Source organism: Labeo rohita, chromosome 5 (genome assembly GCF_022985175.1).
Source record: "Labeo rohita strain BAU-BD-2019 chromosome 5, IGBB_LRoh.1.0, whole genome shotgun sequence".
NCBI lineage: Eukaryota > Metazoa > Chordata > Actinopteri > Cypriniformes > Cyprinidae > Labeo > Labeo rohita.
The window spans coordinates 16,354,870-16,374,283 of record NC_066873.1 but is presented as its reverse complement, the minus strand read 5'-3'; the positions used below and the strand labels follow the sequence as shown (position 1 = coordinate 16,374,283).

The following is a 19,414-nucleotide window of genomic DNA, read 5'->3' as shown; positions in this document are numbered from 1 at the left end:
GTGTCACATGATTCTTCAGAAATCATTCTAATATGCTGATTTTTAAATTATCTATGCTGGCAACAGTTGTGCTGCCAAATATTTTTTGGAACCTTTGCTATGTTTTTCAGGATTCTTTGATAAATAAAAAGTTAAAAAGAACAGCTTTTTTTTCAAAATAGAAATCTTTTCAAACAATATAAGTCTTTACTATCAGGTTTTTTTTTGTCAATTTAACACATCCTTGTTGAATAAAAGTATTAATTTCTGGTAGTGTATATTGTTAGAAAAGATTTAAATAAATGCTGTTCTTTTTTACTTTTTATCCATTTAAGAATGCTGAAAAAAACTAATCACAGGTTCCAATATATATATATATATATATATATATATATATACTGTATATATAGCTAGCAGCACAACTCTTTCAAGCACTGATAATAAATCAGCATATTAAAATGATTTCTGAAGGATCATGTGACGCTGAATGAAAATTCAGCTTTGATCACCAGACCAAATCTTGATTTTAATGTATATTAAAATAGAAAAACATTATAATATTTCACAATATTACATTTTTTTTCCTGTGTTTTTTATTTGCAATTTTTTATAATATAATATAATATAATATAATTTAAAATGTAACTTCTTTTGGTAAAGGTTAACCTGAATGTTAAATTCGTGTTCAGTTAAGTACATTTCTTATTATTATCAATTTTGAAAACAGTTGTGCTGATTCATAATTTTGTGGAAACCAAATCATTTTTTTCAGGATTATACAATGAATATAAAGTTCATCAAAAACACTTATTTGAAATCTTTCCATCTTTTGTAACATTATAAATACCACTTCTGGTAAATTTAACGCATCCTTGCTGAATAAACACTTTTTTTTTTTTTTTTTTTTTAAGTGTGTGTGTGTGTGTGTGGGGGGTATCTTACTGAGCCCAAACATTTGAAAGGTACTCTGTTCTATACTATTGAATTAATGCATATTTTATTTCCCAAATCTATCTACAAAGTTAAAAATACCACATTTTCACATAAAAAAGTTTTTAAATGATCAACATTACCTCCCCCAGCGCTTCATATCTTTTCTGGTTCCATCTATGCAGGTCCTCCTTATAGTTGAAGACAAACGGCTCCCCTGTTTGTATGTGTCTCAACTGACCATCTACAGAAAAGAAAAAAAACACACACACACAAAACTGTATATTTTTGTAATAAATGATGTATTTAAAAGCTTAAGAATACCTAAATTTGGTCAGTGTAAGTGGTCTTCCATAAACAAACAGGTTGTAACTCATTAGGAAAGACTGTAAAGTTTGAGGGGGCATTTCCTTCTTGGGTCTGAGACTGGACACTATTCATTTTATTATCTTTAACCTCCCTATAACATTTCTCCCACAGTTCCACTTCAGCCGCACATGAAGGGAATATTGTGGACAATATTAGTGGAGAGTATCTTGAAGTGGAGCATGAGGGAAGGCATGCAGCCAAATCCTTTGTGAGCCAACAAGAAAAGAATGTTTTCCAACATAACAGTAAGATGGTTTTGATTGGCCATCAGGCACATGAAAGCCTCATTGTTTTCACAGCAAGGGCACAACATTGGCAGGCTTGAACTCAAGTGAATCACTCTTTACCTTCACATTTACCAACCATTTTGCACCTGCAGTTTGAGAAGCATCAAACACCTCAGCCAAAGCTATTCTCAGTGAGCAGATCCAACGAAACACTTCTGCATTGACGGCCTTGAGAGCCGCCCATAGTCCACACACAGCCTGCAGAAGTCATTCTACCTGTCAGGCTGTGACCTTCAGTTCAGAACCTCAGGCCTGCTTGATGTGCATCATTCCCCTTCACGCAATTAAATACGTTTGGCTGGCGTCCCCCCATCTGGCAGGTACAAGGCCTGCGAACGGCTAACGCTTCTCCTGTCCCCCTTACTTCGGCCTTCTGGGACGTCTGGCAGGCCTTCCTCAGACAGCTGGTGCTGCAATAGCGCTCTCTCCGCCACTGTACCTCAAGCCACCAGAGATCTGAGAGCGTGCACGTGCGTGAGTGCGGCTGGACCACTGCAACTGTTCCCTCCTATGAGCATCCTTTGAGGGGCTCGTTTGAGAGCGGGCCAGCCGACTTCATTCAAAGTGACCCACTTGAATGCCACTGTTCTGCCAAGGCTGGACAATGAGGCCTGGCTTTTGCCAAGTACTGATGCTGCTAAACAGCTGCTGAGGTGGATGAGGTAAACAACAACACCACACTTGCTTAGGACTAATGGTGTTTCAGGGGAAGGGCTGAATGTCTGGCATGTCTGTCTTTTTTTATATATATATATATATATAAAGCACTTTATACTATACTATATTGACAATATTTATCCAGCTCAACCATACAACCCTGATATTCAAGTTATTGAAATTTAAAAAGAACTTCCTTTCATTTGTAGGTAATATAAATTGATCAAAAAACATAAATTGACATTTGTGACCCTGGACAAAATCAGTCATTTTTTTGAAATTGAAATTTATACATTATCTAAAAGCTGAATAAATAAGCTTTCTATTGATGTATGGTTTGTTAGGATAATAAAATATTTGGCTGACTATTTGAAAACTTCTGAGGGTGCAAAAAAAAATCAAGATATATAAAAAAGGGCCTTTAAAGCAAAACATAATACTAATCAAAAATTAAGGTTTGATATATTTACGCTAGGAAATTAAAAAAAAAAATATCCTAATGATTTTTGGCATAAAAGAAAAAACGATAATGTTGACCCATACAATGCATTGTTGGCTACTGCTATAAATATACCTGTGCTGCTTATGACTGGTTTTGTAGTCCAGGGTCATATTTAGTCTGAAACCAGCTAGCACCTAGTGAGTGAAAGCCAGACTTCAAACATTTTACAAGTTACTTTTTAATATTTAAACTATGTAGAATATTTTATAATATTACTATATAACGTATTTATTAACTGTATGTTATGTATTTACATATACTGTATATCCCACACATATACGGTGCTGTATTATATAAAGTTACATGGTACTAAAGTATTTTTGGATACTGTGAGAATACTACTTTTGAACATGCTTTGATATTCTTTAAAATATCTTACCAATAGCATTTATATACACTGCTGTTCAAAAAATTGGGTCATATTTTTTTTTTTTGTTGTTAAAAAAAAAAGAAAAGAAAGGGGAGGGGGGGCTCTTGTTCTTATTTTTTTTATTTATTTATTTATTTATTTATTTTAATATGCAGTAAAAACAGTAATATTGTAACACTGTAAAATATTATAACATACTTAAAATCATGTTTTCACTATTTTAATTTATTTTAAAATCTCATTTATTCCTGTGATGAAGTTTCAGCAGCCATTATTGCAGTCAGTGTCATTCAAAATTTCAAAAATATTTCAGAAATTATTCTAATTTGACGAGTTGGTGATTTGTTTATTATTATCCATGTAAAAAACAATTGTACACTTTATACTTTTTATCAACTTAATGCATCCTTGCAGAGTGAAAGTATTACTTTATTTTTTAAAAAAATAAGTAGAAGTAGGATAAAATAAAATAAAATAATTTTTGTAAGCAATCAGAGGGCATCAAACATTCCTAGTAATTAGGGCTGCACGATTATGACAAAAATCATAATTGTCGATTATTCCCTTGAAATTGTAATTGCGATTATTAATCACGATTATTGTGACAATTTACATTGAATGATGTTTTGAATAGCTTTGAAGCAAAGCTATTTTTTTCATAGTTTGAAGCAACTGTATGCCACATTTTTATATATATATTTTTTTTTTTAACATAAAAAAAAAAAAATAAAAAATAATTAAGATAACCTGTAGGAAATACACACACACATCTTAAGCAAGCAGAAGAACGTAGGGATTATTTTTTTTTTTTTTTGTAATTGTTTGAACGATTACATAAATGTGGCATCTGTAATTGTAATCTCGATTAGAAATTCAATTAATTGTGCAGCCCTACTAGTAATTCAATTCTATTCCACCAACCAATACAACACTGAATGACATAAACACAGAAAGTGGTTGCTAACATTTCTGAAAGGATTTTTAAGAAAGATAGGCTCATCTAACTGTTGACACAGAGGCCTAATGAAGCCTAAAACCAGTGTTAAATCTAATAGTGACCTCTCTGATTGCCAATGCGTGAAGTTAAAATACTCAAAGCATACACATTTAACCCAAATAGCCTTGGGGCCTCATACTTTTGCAATTACTCTAGCGCATGGCTCCACAAAACAAAAAACAGCTTTGAAGATAAAAGATTGCATAAGCACTTTCATTTCCCTCATTCTCAAAGCTCTGGCACTTTTTGCACAGTTAGCAGGCGATAAATCCAACATGGCTAACTCCGAGAGCATTACACTATTCGCTTTCATCATTAGCTGTTCAACAACATGTATCACTAAAAGGCCGTATATCAACAATGAACTTTGAAAGCATGGCCGCTCCTTTGAGATAGGATGGGAAACAGTACTACAGAAAGAATGAGGGAGAGAGTGAAAGGGGAGAAAGAGGGGAAAAAAAGTACCTTTAAAAATCAATTATGCATTCACAAAGGGGTGAAGAGAAACACTACTACCAGAAGTGCCTAACAGAAGGAAGAGGGGATCTAATGAAACCAACATGCAGTGGAAGTTCAGCTCCATCGTCTTCATAACACAGGCTCTCTGAGGAATACCCCCCTTCAACTTCTTCTCCCTGCTTTAACCTGGCATAATTAGCATGCTTTCTCGATTTTTAGCTTAATGAGGTATACATAACCTTGGATTTCCAGTAATGAACGAGCTGAAGGCGGATTGGGATGAAGTCATCACGCCACATAATTTTGGAGGAAAAAAAACATTCATTTCAAATGCATGTATATTTTTTGTGGGGTTATCATTAGATCACTGAAAAAAATAAATAAAATAAAAGCAGTTTCCATAAATATGGTACACTGTGGTGTCCCATTATTTGAAAAAAGCTTTTGCAGCAAAAACTATTAGGAAAGTTATAAAAAAGCGATTAATTTTAAACACATCAAATGACATATCCCTTATTAAAAAGATTAATTTCTGGTCTTGACCTTCTCAACTGTATTCAACAATCAAAATCATAATGTCAGCATTTGTACATAATCATAATATTTGTGAAACTCTACTATTCAACCCTGTTAGCAAAGTTACTAAAATTAAATATTCCAATTAAACTAATGTCTTCTTTTAATTAATGGTAAACATTTATCAATAATCACAAAACATCTATCCCTAGCGAACGAAAACTTAATTTAACTGCAAGTAATCTTGACATATAAATGTACTTATAAATCATATAAATTATTGCAAGTTTCAAAAAATTTAAATAATATATTTAAATGTAAATATTTTGTTTGATTTGAAAATTATTGCATCATTCAATTTAAGGCTTTAAACTACATTAATGCATGGTTAATTGGTATTTGTCTCATATACACTACCAGTCAAAAGTTTTTGAACAGTAAGATTTTTAATGTTTTTTAAAGAAGTCCCTTCTGCTCACCAACGCTGCATTTATTTGATCCAAAGTACAGCAAAGCCAGTAAAATTTTTAAATATTTTTACTATTTAAAATAATTGTTCTCTATTTAAATATATATTAAAATGTAATTTATTCCAGGGATTTCAAAGCTGAATTTTTAGGATCATTACACTAGTCACGATTCTTCAGAAATCATTCTAATATTCTGATTTTTGCTCATTATTATTAATATATTGAAAACAGGTGAGTCGATCTTTTGAATAAATAGAAAGTTCTGAAGAACAGGGTTTATCTGAAATAGAAATCTTTCGTAACATTATAAATGTCTTTAACATCGCTTTAGATCAATTTAAAGCAACCTTGCTAAATAAAAGTATTAATTTCTATAATTCTTTAAATTAAAAAATTATACAGACTTCAACTGTATGAACGGTATAATGTATAATGTTACAAAAGCTTTTTTATTTCAGATAAATGTTAATCTTTGGATCTTTCTACTCATCAAAGAATCCTATTACTCAACTGTTTTAAATATTGATAATAAAAATAATCATAAAATGTTTTTTGAGCAGCAAATCAGCATATTAGAATGAAATCTGAAGGCTCATGTGACACTGAAGACTGGAAAAAAACTTAGATTTGATCACAGGAATAAATTACATTTTAAAATATATTCAAATCGAAAACAGTTTAACCATCAACATTTTGTAAAGGCTATGCACCCATTAGTTCACTTTTTTTGTATCCAATTTGAATGATTATTGCTAGAAAATAGCATCATTCAAATCAAGGATTCAAACTATATTTACACAAATCTGCATTTGGTAAATATTTAGTTTAATGAATTACATTTTCTAAATGCTCAGCACCCAGTTTCTTGACTTTAGACTCTATTTTGTATCCTATTTGCGCAAAGCGACAAAACCCCTGCGTTAAGTTAATGTTAAAGTTAATGTCCAGGACTACACTTTGCTGGATGGCCATTTGACATTCATCTCAGAGAGTGGGAAAAGAAGTTACAAAGTGAAACTTTCCTATAAAACCGAATAAAAGTAATACTCTTCACTGGGAGACTGATATAAGGTATTCCAGACGCTAACAGGAGGCGTTTTAGAGAGAGGAGCAAGGTTATGCAAATCTAGCCGTCAAACAGAGCACAAGGCTGAGTAAGCCACTGACAGCCCATAGCATGCACAACTTGTCCATTCAGCTGCCACAGACTCCAGAGACTCTGAAACAGACAGCGCTATCACAGCCTGCTGCCTGCTGTCAATATCCAATGAAACCCTTTGCACACTTCTAATGCATTCAAACCTTCAGAAACACAGACGAGCTACAAAATCATGTTATTAAAGTACAGGCCCAAACGCTATTTGATGGTCCGGCTAGAATGTGTGTCACAGAGTGAAATAATTTACTGTGTCTAAAAATGTTTGGAGTAAAAACAAGCGAAAGGTCTTACGCTCATTGAAGGCATATTCAAACTCATCCAGAGTTTCAGGAAAGTTCAGTGGAGGTTCGTCTTTTTTCATCAGCTCGTCTAAATCTATCCTGGACAATAAATCTAGAAAACAAATATACCAATAATAGTGATAAATTAATGAATCAACACATAAAACATCCCCCTTAAAAATGCATAATTTGCATTTAATTTATATTTGTATGTATACATGCAAGTATTTACACACAATGTGTATTCATAACTGCTGGCTTTACCTTTAAGTGCAGTAGTTTTTTCTTTTTCGTCTTGTGCCAAGAGCTGGGCCATAGTTATCCAAACTAAACAGAAGAGGAAGATGCTGGCTCTGATAGGCATGGACACACCACTACAGAAATTTTACTGCATGTCACCCTGATCAGGAATAAAAATAACAATAATAATTATTATTATTATTATTATTATTTAAATAAATAAATACTTAACAAGTTTCTAATGCTATGACCTTTATAGTCACAACATTACAAAAAAACAAAAAACAAAGAAGTTTGCCTGTGTTGCCTGTAAATAAATTACTATGGATGCAAATAATGCATTATAAAAATGTAAACAAAAAAAAAAAAATAATAATAATAACTATATAAATAAAAACAAGCTTTCCATTCTATGACCTTTACTGTCACAACACCATCAAAAAGAAAATGTTTACCTGCAGTGCCTGCAAATTTATTACTATGAATGCATATAATGCATTACAAAAAGTTAAATAAATAAATAAAAATTATTAAACAATAAGCTTCCAATTCTATTACCTTTATTGTCATCAAAAAAAGAGAAAGTTTGTCTGCATTGTCTGTAACTTCAATACTGTGAATGCATATAATCAACTATACCAATTTAAATAAAAAAAATAATAATAATAAAAATTACTAAACCAGCTCCCAATGCTATGACCTTTACTGTCACCACACTTAATTTTTTTTGCCACATTGCCTGTATTAATTAGTAATGAATTTACATTCATTACTATAGATGCATATAATGCAATATAGAAATTTCTATTAATACTTCATATAAATGTTGACATTCATAAACAGTTCAAGTATAAAGCAGTAATATTACAATTAAAATTATTAATATTAATTAATATTAAATTATTAAAATATTTCAAACATCAGGCTGTTAAACCGCTAGTGAGGTGTCATAAATCATTAAATTATTATTATTAATAATAATAATAATAAATAACAATGTTATTTTTAAACAACTTTTGTAATTAAATCACAAAACAATAAAACATATGATTTTGACATATTATGATGCATATTATGTTTAAATGTATCAGTTAAATCATGTGTCAGTAATATTAATAGTGTCGATAACAATCAATAATGTTTGGGACAATGTACTGTACACTTGTCCAGCTAACCAAAAATATAAAAATATATTAAATGTGACCCTGGACCACAAAACCAGTCATAAGTAGCACAGGTAAATCTGTAGCAAGAGCCAACAACATACTTCATGGGTCAAAATGATTGATTTTTCTTTTATGCCAAAAATCATTAGGATATTAAATAAAGATCATGTTCCATGAAGATATTTAGTAAATTCCTACCATATATATACCAAAACTACATTTTTGATTAGTAATATACATTGCCAAGTACTTCATTTAGACAACTTTAAATGCGATTTTCTCAACATTTTGATATTTTTTGCACCCTCTGATTTCAGATTTTCAAATAGTTGTATCTCGGCCAAATATTGTTCTTACAAAACATACATCGATGAGAAGTTTATTTATTCAGCTTTCGGATGACGTATAAATCTCAATTTTTGAAAAAATGACCCTTATGACTCGTTTTGTGGTCCAGGGTCACAAATGTATTTAATAACAGATAGCAACAAGTAATTTCGATTAGCGCAAATATGCATTAATAATGTGATTGTATACTGACTTGAAAATTAAAAATGCATAAATATTGACAGTGTATTTCTTGACTTGTTAGCTTCTAATGCTACCATTCTGATATTAATGCTGAGTTCTGTTCGTGTATAATCAGTCAAACGTAAAAGTCGTGTTGAATCTAACCGTACTTTCATGACAGTGCACTTTGATCTGACAGGTCAGACTGCCTTTATGGTAATAACTAGCATTAAGCTAACAGCTTGATTCATGTCTAAAACCAAGCGTGCTGTTGGGAGAGACTCACATGCACCTGAATCTCAGTGTCTGCATTTACAGAAACACAGTGAAAGCAGCGATCTGCTCTTTTCCGACTTGATCGGAGCATGTAAACATAGCAAAAGACTTCCTGCATGGACCCCAGCCAATGTTTATAACAACTACCTATCACACAAATGGGACACTAACTTCACAAAGCACAGATATTTCAAGCGGCGATACTGATCACCCTGTTGAAGAGCTAGATGAAGACAGTGGGAGAGGTAAATATGTATTTGCATGCATGTCGCTCCGCTCACGTACCATAACAACAAGCACATGTGAGATTTCACACATCCTGCTTCCTCCTTCTGCCAAACAGGAAGACACGCTTCCGTCTCCTCGGAAACGGAAGCGTTTTACACACGTTACAGCTGATTGGCGGGATTTAAACAGACAGCGCCGCTTTTCACAGACACAGAAGAGTTGTACTAAACGTACGGATATGTTTGATATACAAACGCTTTCATTACAGTATGTAATAAGCTTTAGCTAACAATATTTTTTTGATATCTTTTTTTTTTTAACTATGAATGTTAAAATACAGGTTAAATCTGAAAGAAAATATCACGTCTTTGTTAATAAATAAATGAATACTTATCACACGCATATAGCCTAGTGTATATTTTACTGTAAATAAACTGTAGACTTAACATAATAAAATAATAAAAAAATAAATGAAATAAATAAATACATAAACTCCATATGATGTTTTTTTCCCTTTTAATAACAATTTGTACAGCAACATGCAATCTAATATACTAAAAACTATAAAAATAAAAACGAATTCAAAATCTGAATAAAACTATTAGTATTTTAATTCTTGTAAAATAACCATGATTAAAATAAACTGACATTTATGAATTACTTTACTTATTTCTTTCTTTCTTTCTTTCTGGCCTATGATACAACAGCAAGTAATGCTCCAAAATCTATTTCCTCACAACTGTTATATTATCATTTGTTTAACAGATCAGTGGAGTACAGTGTTCAGTTGAGCATGCATCCAATATAGAGTGTAGTCATATTTCATCAAAACCTTCTTGTGATTTATTAGAGTCCACAATGTTTTTGGTTTATTGCTCATTTGCAACAGCTGCAATTTCACATCCACAGCACTAACAATCATTGTAAACAATCTTCTTAGCAGCTTGAACTGGTCATTTGGTTCTTCTCTTATACTGTCACCGGGACTTCGCTATGTTTCTTGACTTTGGTCGAAGTGTATTTCCTTTAACTGATCCACTAAAATCTTCTCTTCGTCCTCTAGTGCTGCAGCATCCTGCATCTCCCACCTGCATTTCACAAACACAGAAAACAGAAAGGTATGTTACGCCAACTCTCAAAAACACCGGCAAAACACAGATCTTCCTCAATAATACAACTTCTTTACAACTTTACAATAAATCTCTTGTAGGCGATAGAGAATATACAAAGACATAAAAAATAACAACATTACATAGTGCTGTATCAGCCTCAAGCAGCACAGCCAATGTCCATTTATTGCATATCTGATACATATTGCACACAAAAATGCAAGAGTTGGATGAAATCACCAGTTCCAATCTGATAGGCTGGTATTATGCAATTTATAGTAGTTAGGGTATACTAGCTTCTTTATTAGTCTACCAGGAAATTAAAGGCTGGAATATACACAACTTTGACTAGATTTTTGCCTTGATTTGCAGTATGGATTAGTCAACCGTAATCGCTCGAAGCCAGAGATTTCACAGAGTATCGTAACTTCAGACTATGATTCCATTCAGTCTACAGATATAAGCCACATTTTATATTTTGAGCCTTTTATATATATATATATATATATATATATACTCATCTTAGAATAATTTCAGAAGGTCATGTAACACTTAAGACTGAGGTAATGGCTGCTAAAAATTCAGCTTTGCATCACAGAAATAAATTATATTAAAAATAAATAGGTAACACTTTACAATAAGGTTTCATTTGTTAACATTAGTTATTAACTAACATGAACAAACAAAGATTAATACATTTATTACACTATTTATTCATCTTTGTTGATGTTAGTTAATAAAAAACAAGTGTTCATTGTTCAGGTTAGTTCACTAATGTTAACAAATATAACTTGTGATTTTAATAATGCATTAGTAAATGTGGATATTAACATTAACTAAGATTAATAAATGATGTACACTGTGTGCAGAATTATTAGGCATGTTGATATTCTGGTCATATTTTTTTTCCAAACACATTTTACCAATTCCAAACCACATCAGTCTTAATAACTACTGTTAATTTTGTGTTTAATCATTTATATGTGATATATAATTGTCCGTGAAGGCTGGAAGTGAAAAACTCCTTATATTCAGGTGTGCAGAATTATTAGGCATGTTTTCGTTTACAGCTAAAATGAGCCAAAAAAGAGATTTAACCCAGACTGAAAAGTCCAAATTATTAAATGCCCATGAGAAGAATGCAATACTAATGCATTACAAGAATTTGCAAAGTTAAGGCTTGACCATTGGACAGTGAAATGCTTGTTGAGTCTGCATGGTCAGAAAAAACAGGTGGAGAAGAAAAGATGCATGTTAACTGCAAAAGAATTAGGAATTAAGGTGAAGAATTAGGTGTGACACCATCAGGAACCGTTTCCAGTTCTCCAGCGCCACCATTTTCCAGAACTGCAACCTACCTGGAGTCTTCAGAAGTACAATGTGTCAGGTTCTCAGAGACTTTGCTTGGTAAAAAATCCTAAAAAATGCCCCTGACTTAATAAGAATAACAAGCTGACGTCTTGTGAAATACATGAAGACAGTTTTTTTATATGCTTTAGAGACAGATAAGTTGAGAGTGACTCTTGAAGGACAAGCATCACATCCTCTTGTACCTCTGATTCAAGAATTTATCTTCTAAAATCTGGCAGTAAGTTTTGGGAGTTCATGTTTAGTCTCTTATCCTGAAAAGTCTGACTTGCAGAGATGGACTAAAATGTTTTAGTCCATTGTTTAATTGTGCAGGGGCATTTTTTGCCCCTTTGTCTTCAATTTATGGGGCATTTTTGTTAATTTTGGTGGCATATTTGCCACAAGCCCTCATTAATTTCAGACCTTGCAGCATTTATTTTCAGACTACACAATACAAACATGACAAAAGTTGAAATATCTGATATTTAACTTTTTTTTACTTAAAAGATCTAGCATTCTGTGATAAAAAATGTAATAAATATATAAACATATAAACATATGCTCTCTAAGAACTGAAATTATACCATACAAGGTTAAAAAATGGTTTAACATGTTCCTACATGGGAAAATGTAAAAAGAGAATATAATCTATAGTATCCAATCACAGCCTGTACGCCGATGCTTATTTCTTTACCTCAAAGAGCATCTTTCAACATTACAAAATTGTGTTTGTTACAAAGTGTGTGCATCCCTCCTTTTATCTTTCTCTCTGCGAGGGGACGGCACCTTTTCAGATGATGATGTATAGTGTCCGTATATTCACTAGAGGTACAAAAGCCTATCAAAGGACTTGGTCCGTGCACGTAAAGCAGCTCGCGACGTGGCCGCAATGATTGAGCTTCCACCTCAGTCATTGTGAACGTGTCGCTATCAGACAAGCTCTTTTCTCCTCTATGGATGGCTGTGCCACTGTGGTAATTACAGTCTATATGGGGAGGATTTGTTTATGTAAATATGTGCGTTTGATGCATGGGGCCCTCTCGGGCATGTCTCCTATCAGAGCGGCGTCTCTTTCCTCCTGTCAGAGTCACCTTAACAGAACCACTGGGCCTGAACCTGACAGCAACAGCTCGACAGATGAGTGTGTGTGAGTTTTGCGCATTTATTTTCTGTCGTCTCTCACTTTCTTTTTCTCTTGCACTGGTGACATAGAAGGATTGCGGTCCTCGGGTAAGGCCCCGGGGCGTCAGCATCTTCGGAGACACAATTATGAAATGAAATGCTCAAATAACAAGAACTTACATTGCAAATGTGAGAAATCAAGTAACTATGAAAATGAACACCGTAGAACATACAACAATGTATTATAACTAGTACACACCATCAAATCTTCAGTAAGGAGTTTAGGAATACATACTGTTTGCCATTTTTACTTTCTTTCCCATCCCTGATCTGATTGTCAAACATCTGCAGCAGCATGTTCAGGTGCCTCAGCTAGAGCCCATTGACAATGAGAAGAACGAGACACCAGCCCAATTGGCCCGGTTTCATTAGCCGTCTTTTATTGGTGAATGCGTAAAAGTTGGTCACACGGATTAACCGTGTTGAGCAACAGAAAGTTCCTTCAAAGTAGTGATGCACCACATTTATTTATTTATTTATTTATTTATTTAATCAAAACACTGAATTTAAAGTTTACATTTATCCAAAAACTGCAGATCAAGAAAATAAAGTTTTGGTTACTAAACTTACATAATTGAACTCAGTATGCTGTTTAATGTGATAAGTCATAGCAGGGGGATAATATCACATCAGTAATTATTTTATTTTATTTATTTGTTTATTTTTTGGCAGTTAGCCACCTCATGGTTTTCCGTCTAATCAAAAATTCAATTATATTATTAAAATTATATTGATATTATTTGAATTATTTGAAATTATTTGAGTCAAAACGTGGCATCAGAGAAGTGTTCCTTTTGTTTTGTTTTTTTGCTGCTGCTGCTGCTGCTGTTCTCAGTGATTATTTTTGGTAATTTGGTAATATTTTTTTGGTTGCAGACCTGTTGTAGCTTATCAACATTTTGTGTGCGACATGGATGCTGACAAAAAGTGAGAAAAGTTAAGCGTTAATTATTTTATTTTATTTTATTTATTTATTTATTTTTTGCTGTTTTGGATGAATATTTTTGGCAATTTGGTAATTTTTTTGGTTTTAGACCTATTGTAGCTTATCGACATTTTGTACACAACATGGATACTGAGAGAGTCAAAAAGTGGCACTGGAGAAGCATTTTTTTTTTTTTTTTTTTTTTTTGCTGTTTTGGATGGATATTTTTGGCAATTTGGTATTTTTTTCATGGTAGACCTATTGTAGCTTATCAACATTTTGTACAGACATGGATGCTGACAGAGTCAAAGCGTGGTACTGGAGAAGAGTTAACTTTTTTGGTAATATTTTTTGGTTGTAGACCTGTTGTAGCTTTATCAACATTTTGCGTAAAACATGGATGCTGACAGAGTCAAAAAGTGGCACTGGAGAAGCATTTTTTTGTTTTGTTTTTTTGCTGTTTTGGATGAATGTTTTTGGCAATTTGGTAATTTTTTTAGTTGTAGACCTATCATAGCTTATCAACATTTTGTACACGACATGGATGCTGACAGAGTCAAAACGTGGTATTGGAGAAGAGTTAACTTTTTTTCTGTTTTGGGCAAAATTTTTGGGTAATTTGGTGATATTTCTTGGTTGTAGACGTGTTGTAGCTTATCGACATTTTGTGCACGACATGGATGCTGACAGAGTCAAAACATGGCATTGGAGAAGTGTTAATTTTTTTTTTTTTTTTGCTATTTTGGAGGAATTTTTTTGGTAATTCAGTAATATTTTTTGGTTGTAGACCTGTTGTAGCTTATTGACATTTTGTGCATGACAAGAATGCTGACAGTCAAAACATGGCATTGGAGAAGTGTTAACTTTTTTTTTTTTTTTTTGCTATTTTGGAGGAATTATTTTGGTAATTCAGTAATATTTTTTGGTTGTAGACCTGTTGTAGCTTACCAACATTTTGTGCACGACAAGAATGCTGACAGAGTCAAAACATGGCATCAGAGAAGTTTTTATTTTTTATTTTTTATCTGTTTTGGGCAAATATTTTTGCTTCCAAAATTTTGGTGCATCACTATTTTAATTCAGTCAAGTCACCATTTTTATAATGCTATATACAGAGACTGAAAGTAAAAAACATTTATTCAAACTTCAAAAATGAGGCAAATCCAAAACTCTGCTATAAAGCAGCTCTATCAATACAATATTGATGTCATTTCTCAGTTTAATTCAGTTCAGCGTTGATTTAATTCAGTTCGATAACTGTAAAATTCATTTCATTCATTATGAAACAAGTTCAATCCAGGAATAAGCAACTCTACTAAAGACAGTAGTGTCTTTATTCAGCTCCAGTCCGTTTATTTATATTAGTTCAATGGTAGTGATGATGTTGCAAAATTCATGAATTATGAAAAATTTGATTAGCTCTACAGAAGACAACATCGTCATTATTTAGCTCAATCAAATCAATATTACTGAATATTAATTGTCTTTTAGACCCCAACTAAGCAAGCCAAAGCCAGTGGTGGCAAGAAACCCAAACTCTATTAAGTGACAGAAAGAGACTTATTTAAAATGACTTCTGAGTAAGCTGTGCTTCATACACTGTTACCCTACTGACCTTTTTTTGCCCATGAAATCTCACCAAAAATTTCACTAATGTGACTGCACCACAAGACTGTACAGGAAATATGTGCACACTCTGAAGCGCCAGAAGGAAACAACCCAGGAAAATGTCAAACGGCCTCAGTCTCTCATCTCTGGTCAGTCATTACTTCGGCGCTACAAACAAATAACAAATAATGGAGAACACATGGAAAACACAATATTTACAAATGTCAGGGACGTGCCGAAATGAACGAGAGAGAGGGAAGGCGAGGTTCAGGAAGGAAGAAGTGAAGACGCTAAAGGTTTTTTCAATGTTTAATTTTCAAATAGGATTAAGCAGAATGACATTTAGCTGAAGGTTACTCGCCCGGTGCTTGCCGTCGTTGTCTTAGCTGATATTGATATTCAGGCGGTGGTCTGCAGCTTGTCAGTGGGACAAACATGCTTGATGAATGAGAACGCGAGCCACAGGGAAGTGTTAAGTGCAAATTTGAAACTGGGTCGAGGTTTTTTAGGAGAGAATGCGTAGATACATGGTAAAATTACCTAGTAAACACCTCAATAACTTCCGTTTGTGTCCAGCTATGATGTTAAGAGCATATATTTTAAGTACCTCCGTTTATCAATGTCAGCACAGAATCTCTAACTTTTGGGCGTACCGTATGGATGCACACCTGCAGAGAACAGTAGAAAATCAAAATGTGTCAATAAAGTAAAATTTCTGATTCAGGTCATCAATCAAAAAGTACAGGTGTAATACCGTCGAGCCTCGTCTCGGTTTTTCACTATGTGACAAGACATGGTAATAAGTCAAACCTGAGCCTCTTTTTCATAGTAGTGAATATCTAATGTGTCCTCACTGAGTTTCCAGTCTTTTAATGTTTCCTGACAAATACTAAGTGTCAGGCAGGTAATTCAGCGGGCTTCTCTATCTTAATAAGCCCGGTGTGATGTGGTCTTTCAGTCTTATTGCGCGGCTCATTTTTCATGCATTAATACCACTCTTGCTGACTCGGCTCTTCCTCTGCATAAAGAGCAGTCTACATGCATTATGAGCCATATATTTACAGATTCCATATAGTCCAGCAGAAATCAGCTTGCTGACACCCTCCAGCTGTGTTTGCCTGCATGTTGAGCTTGTTTGCTAATATATGCATGTATTCTAGGCAAGAAGTTACAAATCACAGACTTCAACTACACACTTGCTTAAAAATCCATTTAGTTTACCCAAAAATGAAAATTACCCCATGATTTACTCACCCTCAAGCTATCCTAGGTGTATATGACTTTCTTCTTTCAGTTGAATACAATCGTAGTTGTATTTAAAAAAAAAAAAAATGTCCTGGCTCATCCAAGCTTCATAATGGCAGTGAATGGCTGTTAAGATTCAACAGTTCAATAGAAGACCAATAAAGTGCATCAATCAAAGACCTTCTGAAGACTTCTGAAAAATATCCATGTTTAGAATTTTTGAAACCGTAATTTATAGTTTCCGCGAACTGTTGTACACGTTCATGAGAGTGGCATTTCAGTGGATGACGTAGGCGTAGCGTAAGCACCGGTGAGAAGTGACGACCACGCAAGTGCAGAAGAGAAAGCAAAACAAAACACCGGTCACAAATCAGAATTGTAAAGAGAAATGTTGGAGGATTTCAATAAGCCAAAGGGAGACTGGTTTTCCTTTGCTGTAAACAAAACTTGGTTCTCTTAAGATCAGCATATTCTCTTATTTAGAACTTACATTACGCCTGCATCCTATGTCATCCGCTGTAATGCCACTCTTTCGTGAACACACATAGAGCAGTTAGCGGAAGTGGATATTTTTCTTACACAAACACATCGATTCACTTCAGAAGGCCTTTAACCCCCTGGAGCCGTGTGGAGTACTTTTTATGATGGATGGATGCACTTTATTGGACTTTAAAAAACCAACAGCCATTCACTGCCATTATAAAGCTTGAAAGATCCAGGACATTTTTAAAATATAATTCTGATTGTATTCATCTGAAAGAAAAAGTCATATACATCTAGGATGGCTTGAGGGTGGATATATCATGGGGTAATTTTCATATTTGGGTGAACTATCCCTTTAAGACACTGCAGTAAGATCGTATATAAATAGTTTTACTAGGCACTTGACAAATTTCTGTTGCAAATTATATAAAAAAATATTTATAAGTCAAATTTGTAATTTTATAGTTGAGGTCAAAAGTTTACATACCCCTTGCAGAAACTGAAAAATGTGAATTATTTTAGTAAGAGGGATCATACAAAATGCATGTTTTTTTTTTTTTTTTTTTTTAGTATTGACCTGAATAAGATATTTCACATAAAATACATTTCTATATAGTCCACAAGAGAAAATAATAGTTGAATTTATAAAAGTGACCCTGTTCAAAAGTTTACATACACTTGATTCTTAATACTGTGCTGTTGCCTGAATGATCCACAGCCTTTTTGTTTTTACTGATAGTTGTCCATAAGTCCCTTGTTTGTCCTGAACAGGTAAACTGCCCACTTTTGTCAGAAAAATCCTTCAGGTCCCACAAATTCTTTGTTTGTTTTTTAGCATTTTTGTGTATTTGAACCATTTCCAACAATGACTATATGATTCTGAGATCTTTTCACACTGAGGACAACTGAGAAACTCATATGCAACAATTAAAGTAGTTTCAAATGCTCACAGATGCTCCAGAAGGAAAAAACATGCATTGAGAGCCAGGGGTATACACTTTTGAACAGAATAAAGATGTGTACAATTTTTTTTATTTTGCCTAAATATCATATTTTTTTCATGTAAGACTGCCCTTCAGAAGATACTTACATGTTTCCCAGAAGACAAAATAAGCTAAATTAACCCTGATCTTCAAAGTCAAAAAATTTTCACCCCCTGGCTCTTAATGCATTGTGTTTCCTTCTGAAGCATCAGTGAGATTTTGAACACTAAACAAAAAAACTCTGCTGTGGATCATTCAGGTAACAACACAGTATTAAGAATCAAGAGTATGTAAACTTTTGAACAGGGTAATTTTTTAAAAATCAACTATTGTTTTCTCTTGTGGACTATATGTAAATGTCTTCTATGTGAAATATCTTATTCAGGTCAGTACTAAATAAAAAATAACATGCCTTTTGTATGATCCCTCTTATTTTGGTAAAATAACTAACATTTTGCAGATTCTGCAAGGTGTATGTAAACTTTTGACTCAACTGTATTTTAACGTTACAATACCATTCAAATGTTTGTGGTCAGTAACATACATACAGTACATTTTTGATCAGATAAATGCAGCCTTGGTAAACACGAGATGTCTTTCAAAACCACTACTGACCCCAAATTTGTTACCATTTTTATTGCAGTGGACACACAAAACTAAAGTCTCAGAACAAGTCTGGATTGTTGTGGCGAGCCTCTGATAACCTCACAGACAGGATTTGACTCTTTGAATGGGTTTGAATATATTTGAACTGTGGATTCCCTCAAGCAAATAAATGTGGTTATCATCCCCAAAACTTTGCGACGTATACATTGCCACAGCCATGGGCTGGTTTTAACATTCAGACGGCGGCCATGAGAGTCATTTAATGTTGAAGCTATCTATCTTCACAGTAGGATCCGCACCAGTGGTTCCTCACAGGTCAAGCCTGAAGAACAAGTCGAGTAACAGTCTCTGACACTGTTCCTATCACATTAAAGTCCGGCCCACTCTGGGCTATCTTAACACTGTGCCGTGTACTGCATGAGCAGCCCCATTTAGGAGAAGAGAGAAGGAGAAGAAACAGCAAAGGCTATTAGACTAACTGTCAGCTAGCGGAGTGGTTTTCCTCTCCTCTACATGTTTTCGGGCGA

At 33.6% G+C, this 19,414-nt stretch overlaps 2 protein-coding genes across 3 annotated transcripts in view; both read right to left on the bottom strand.

Moving 5' to 3' along the window:
* fam172a (family with sequence similarity 172 member A) overlaps window positions 1-9,526 on the bottom strand; it is a 212,820-nt gene extending 203,294 nt beyond the window's left edge. Inside the window, exons 1-4 of one of the 2 annotated variants that reach the window (XM_051110089.1) lie at window positions 9,454-9,526; window positions 7,241-7,376; window positions 6,987-7,088; window positions 1,053-1,153 (exon numbers count right to left, since the gene is read on the bottom strand). In XM_051110089.1, the coding sequence (XP_050966046.1) occupies window positions 1,053-1,153; window positions 6,987-7,088; window positions 7,241-7,340 (303 nt within the window). In that variant the 5' untranslated portion in view covers window positions 7,341-7,376; window positions 9,454-9,526. Of the gene's footprint in view, window positions 1-1,052; window positions 1,154-6,986; window positions 7,089-7,240; window positions 7,377-9,178; window positions 9,354-9,453 lie in introns of those variants that run through there. The other variant, XM_051110090.1, reaches the window with a different exon arrangement.
* Window positions 9,527-9,915: 389 nt separating this feature from the next.
* Window positions 9,916-19,414, bottom strand: part of kiaa0825 (KIAA0825 ortholog) — a 163,408-nt gene continuing 153,909 nt past the window's right edge. Inside the window, exon 20 of the mRNA XM_051110077.1 lies at window positions 9,916-10,484. Within this exon, the coding sequence (XP_050966034.1) occupies window positions 10,388-10,484 (97 nt within the window). The 3' untranslated portion in view covers window positions 9,916-10,387. The remainder of the gene's footprint in view (window positions 10,485-19,414) is intronic.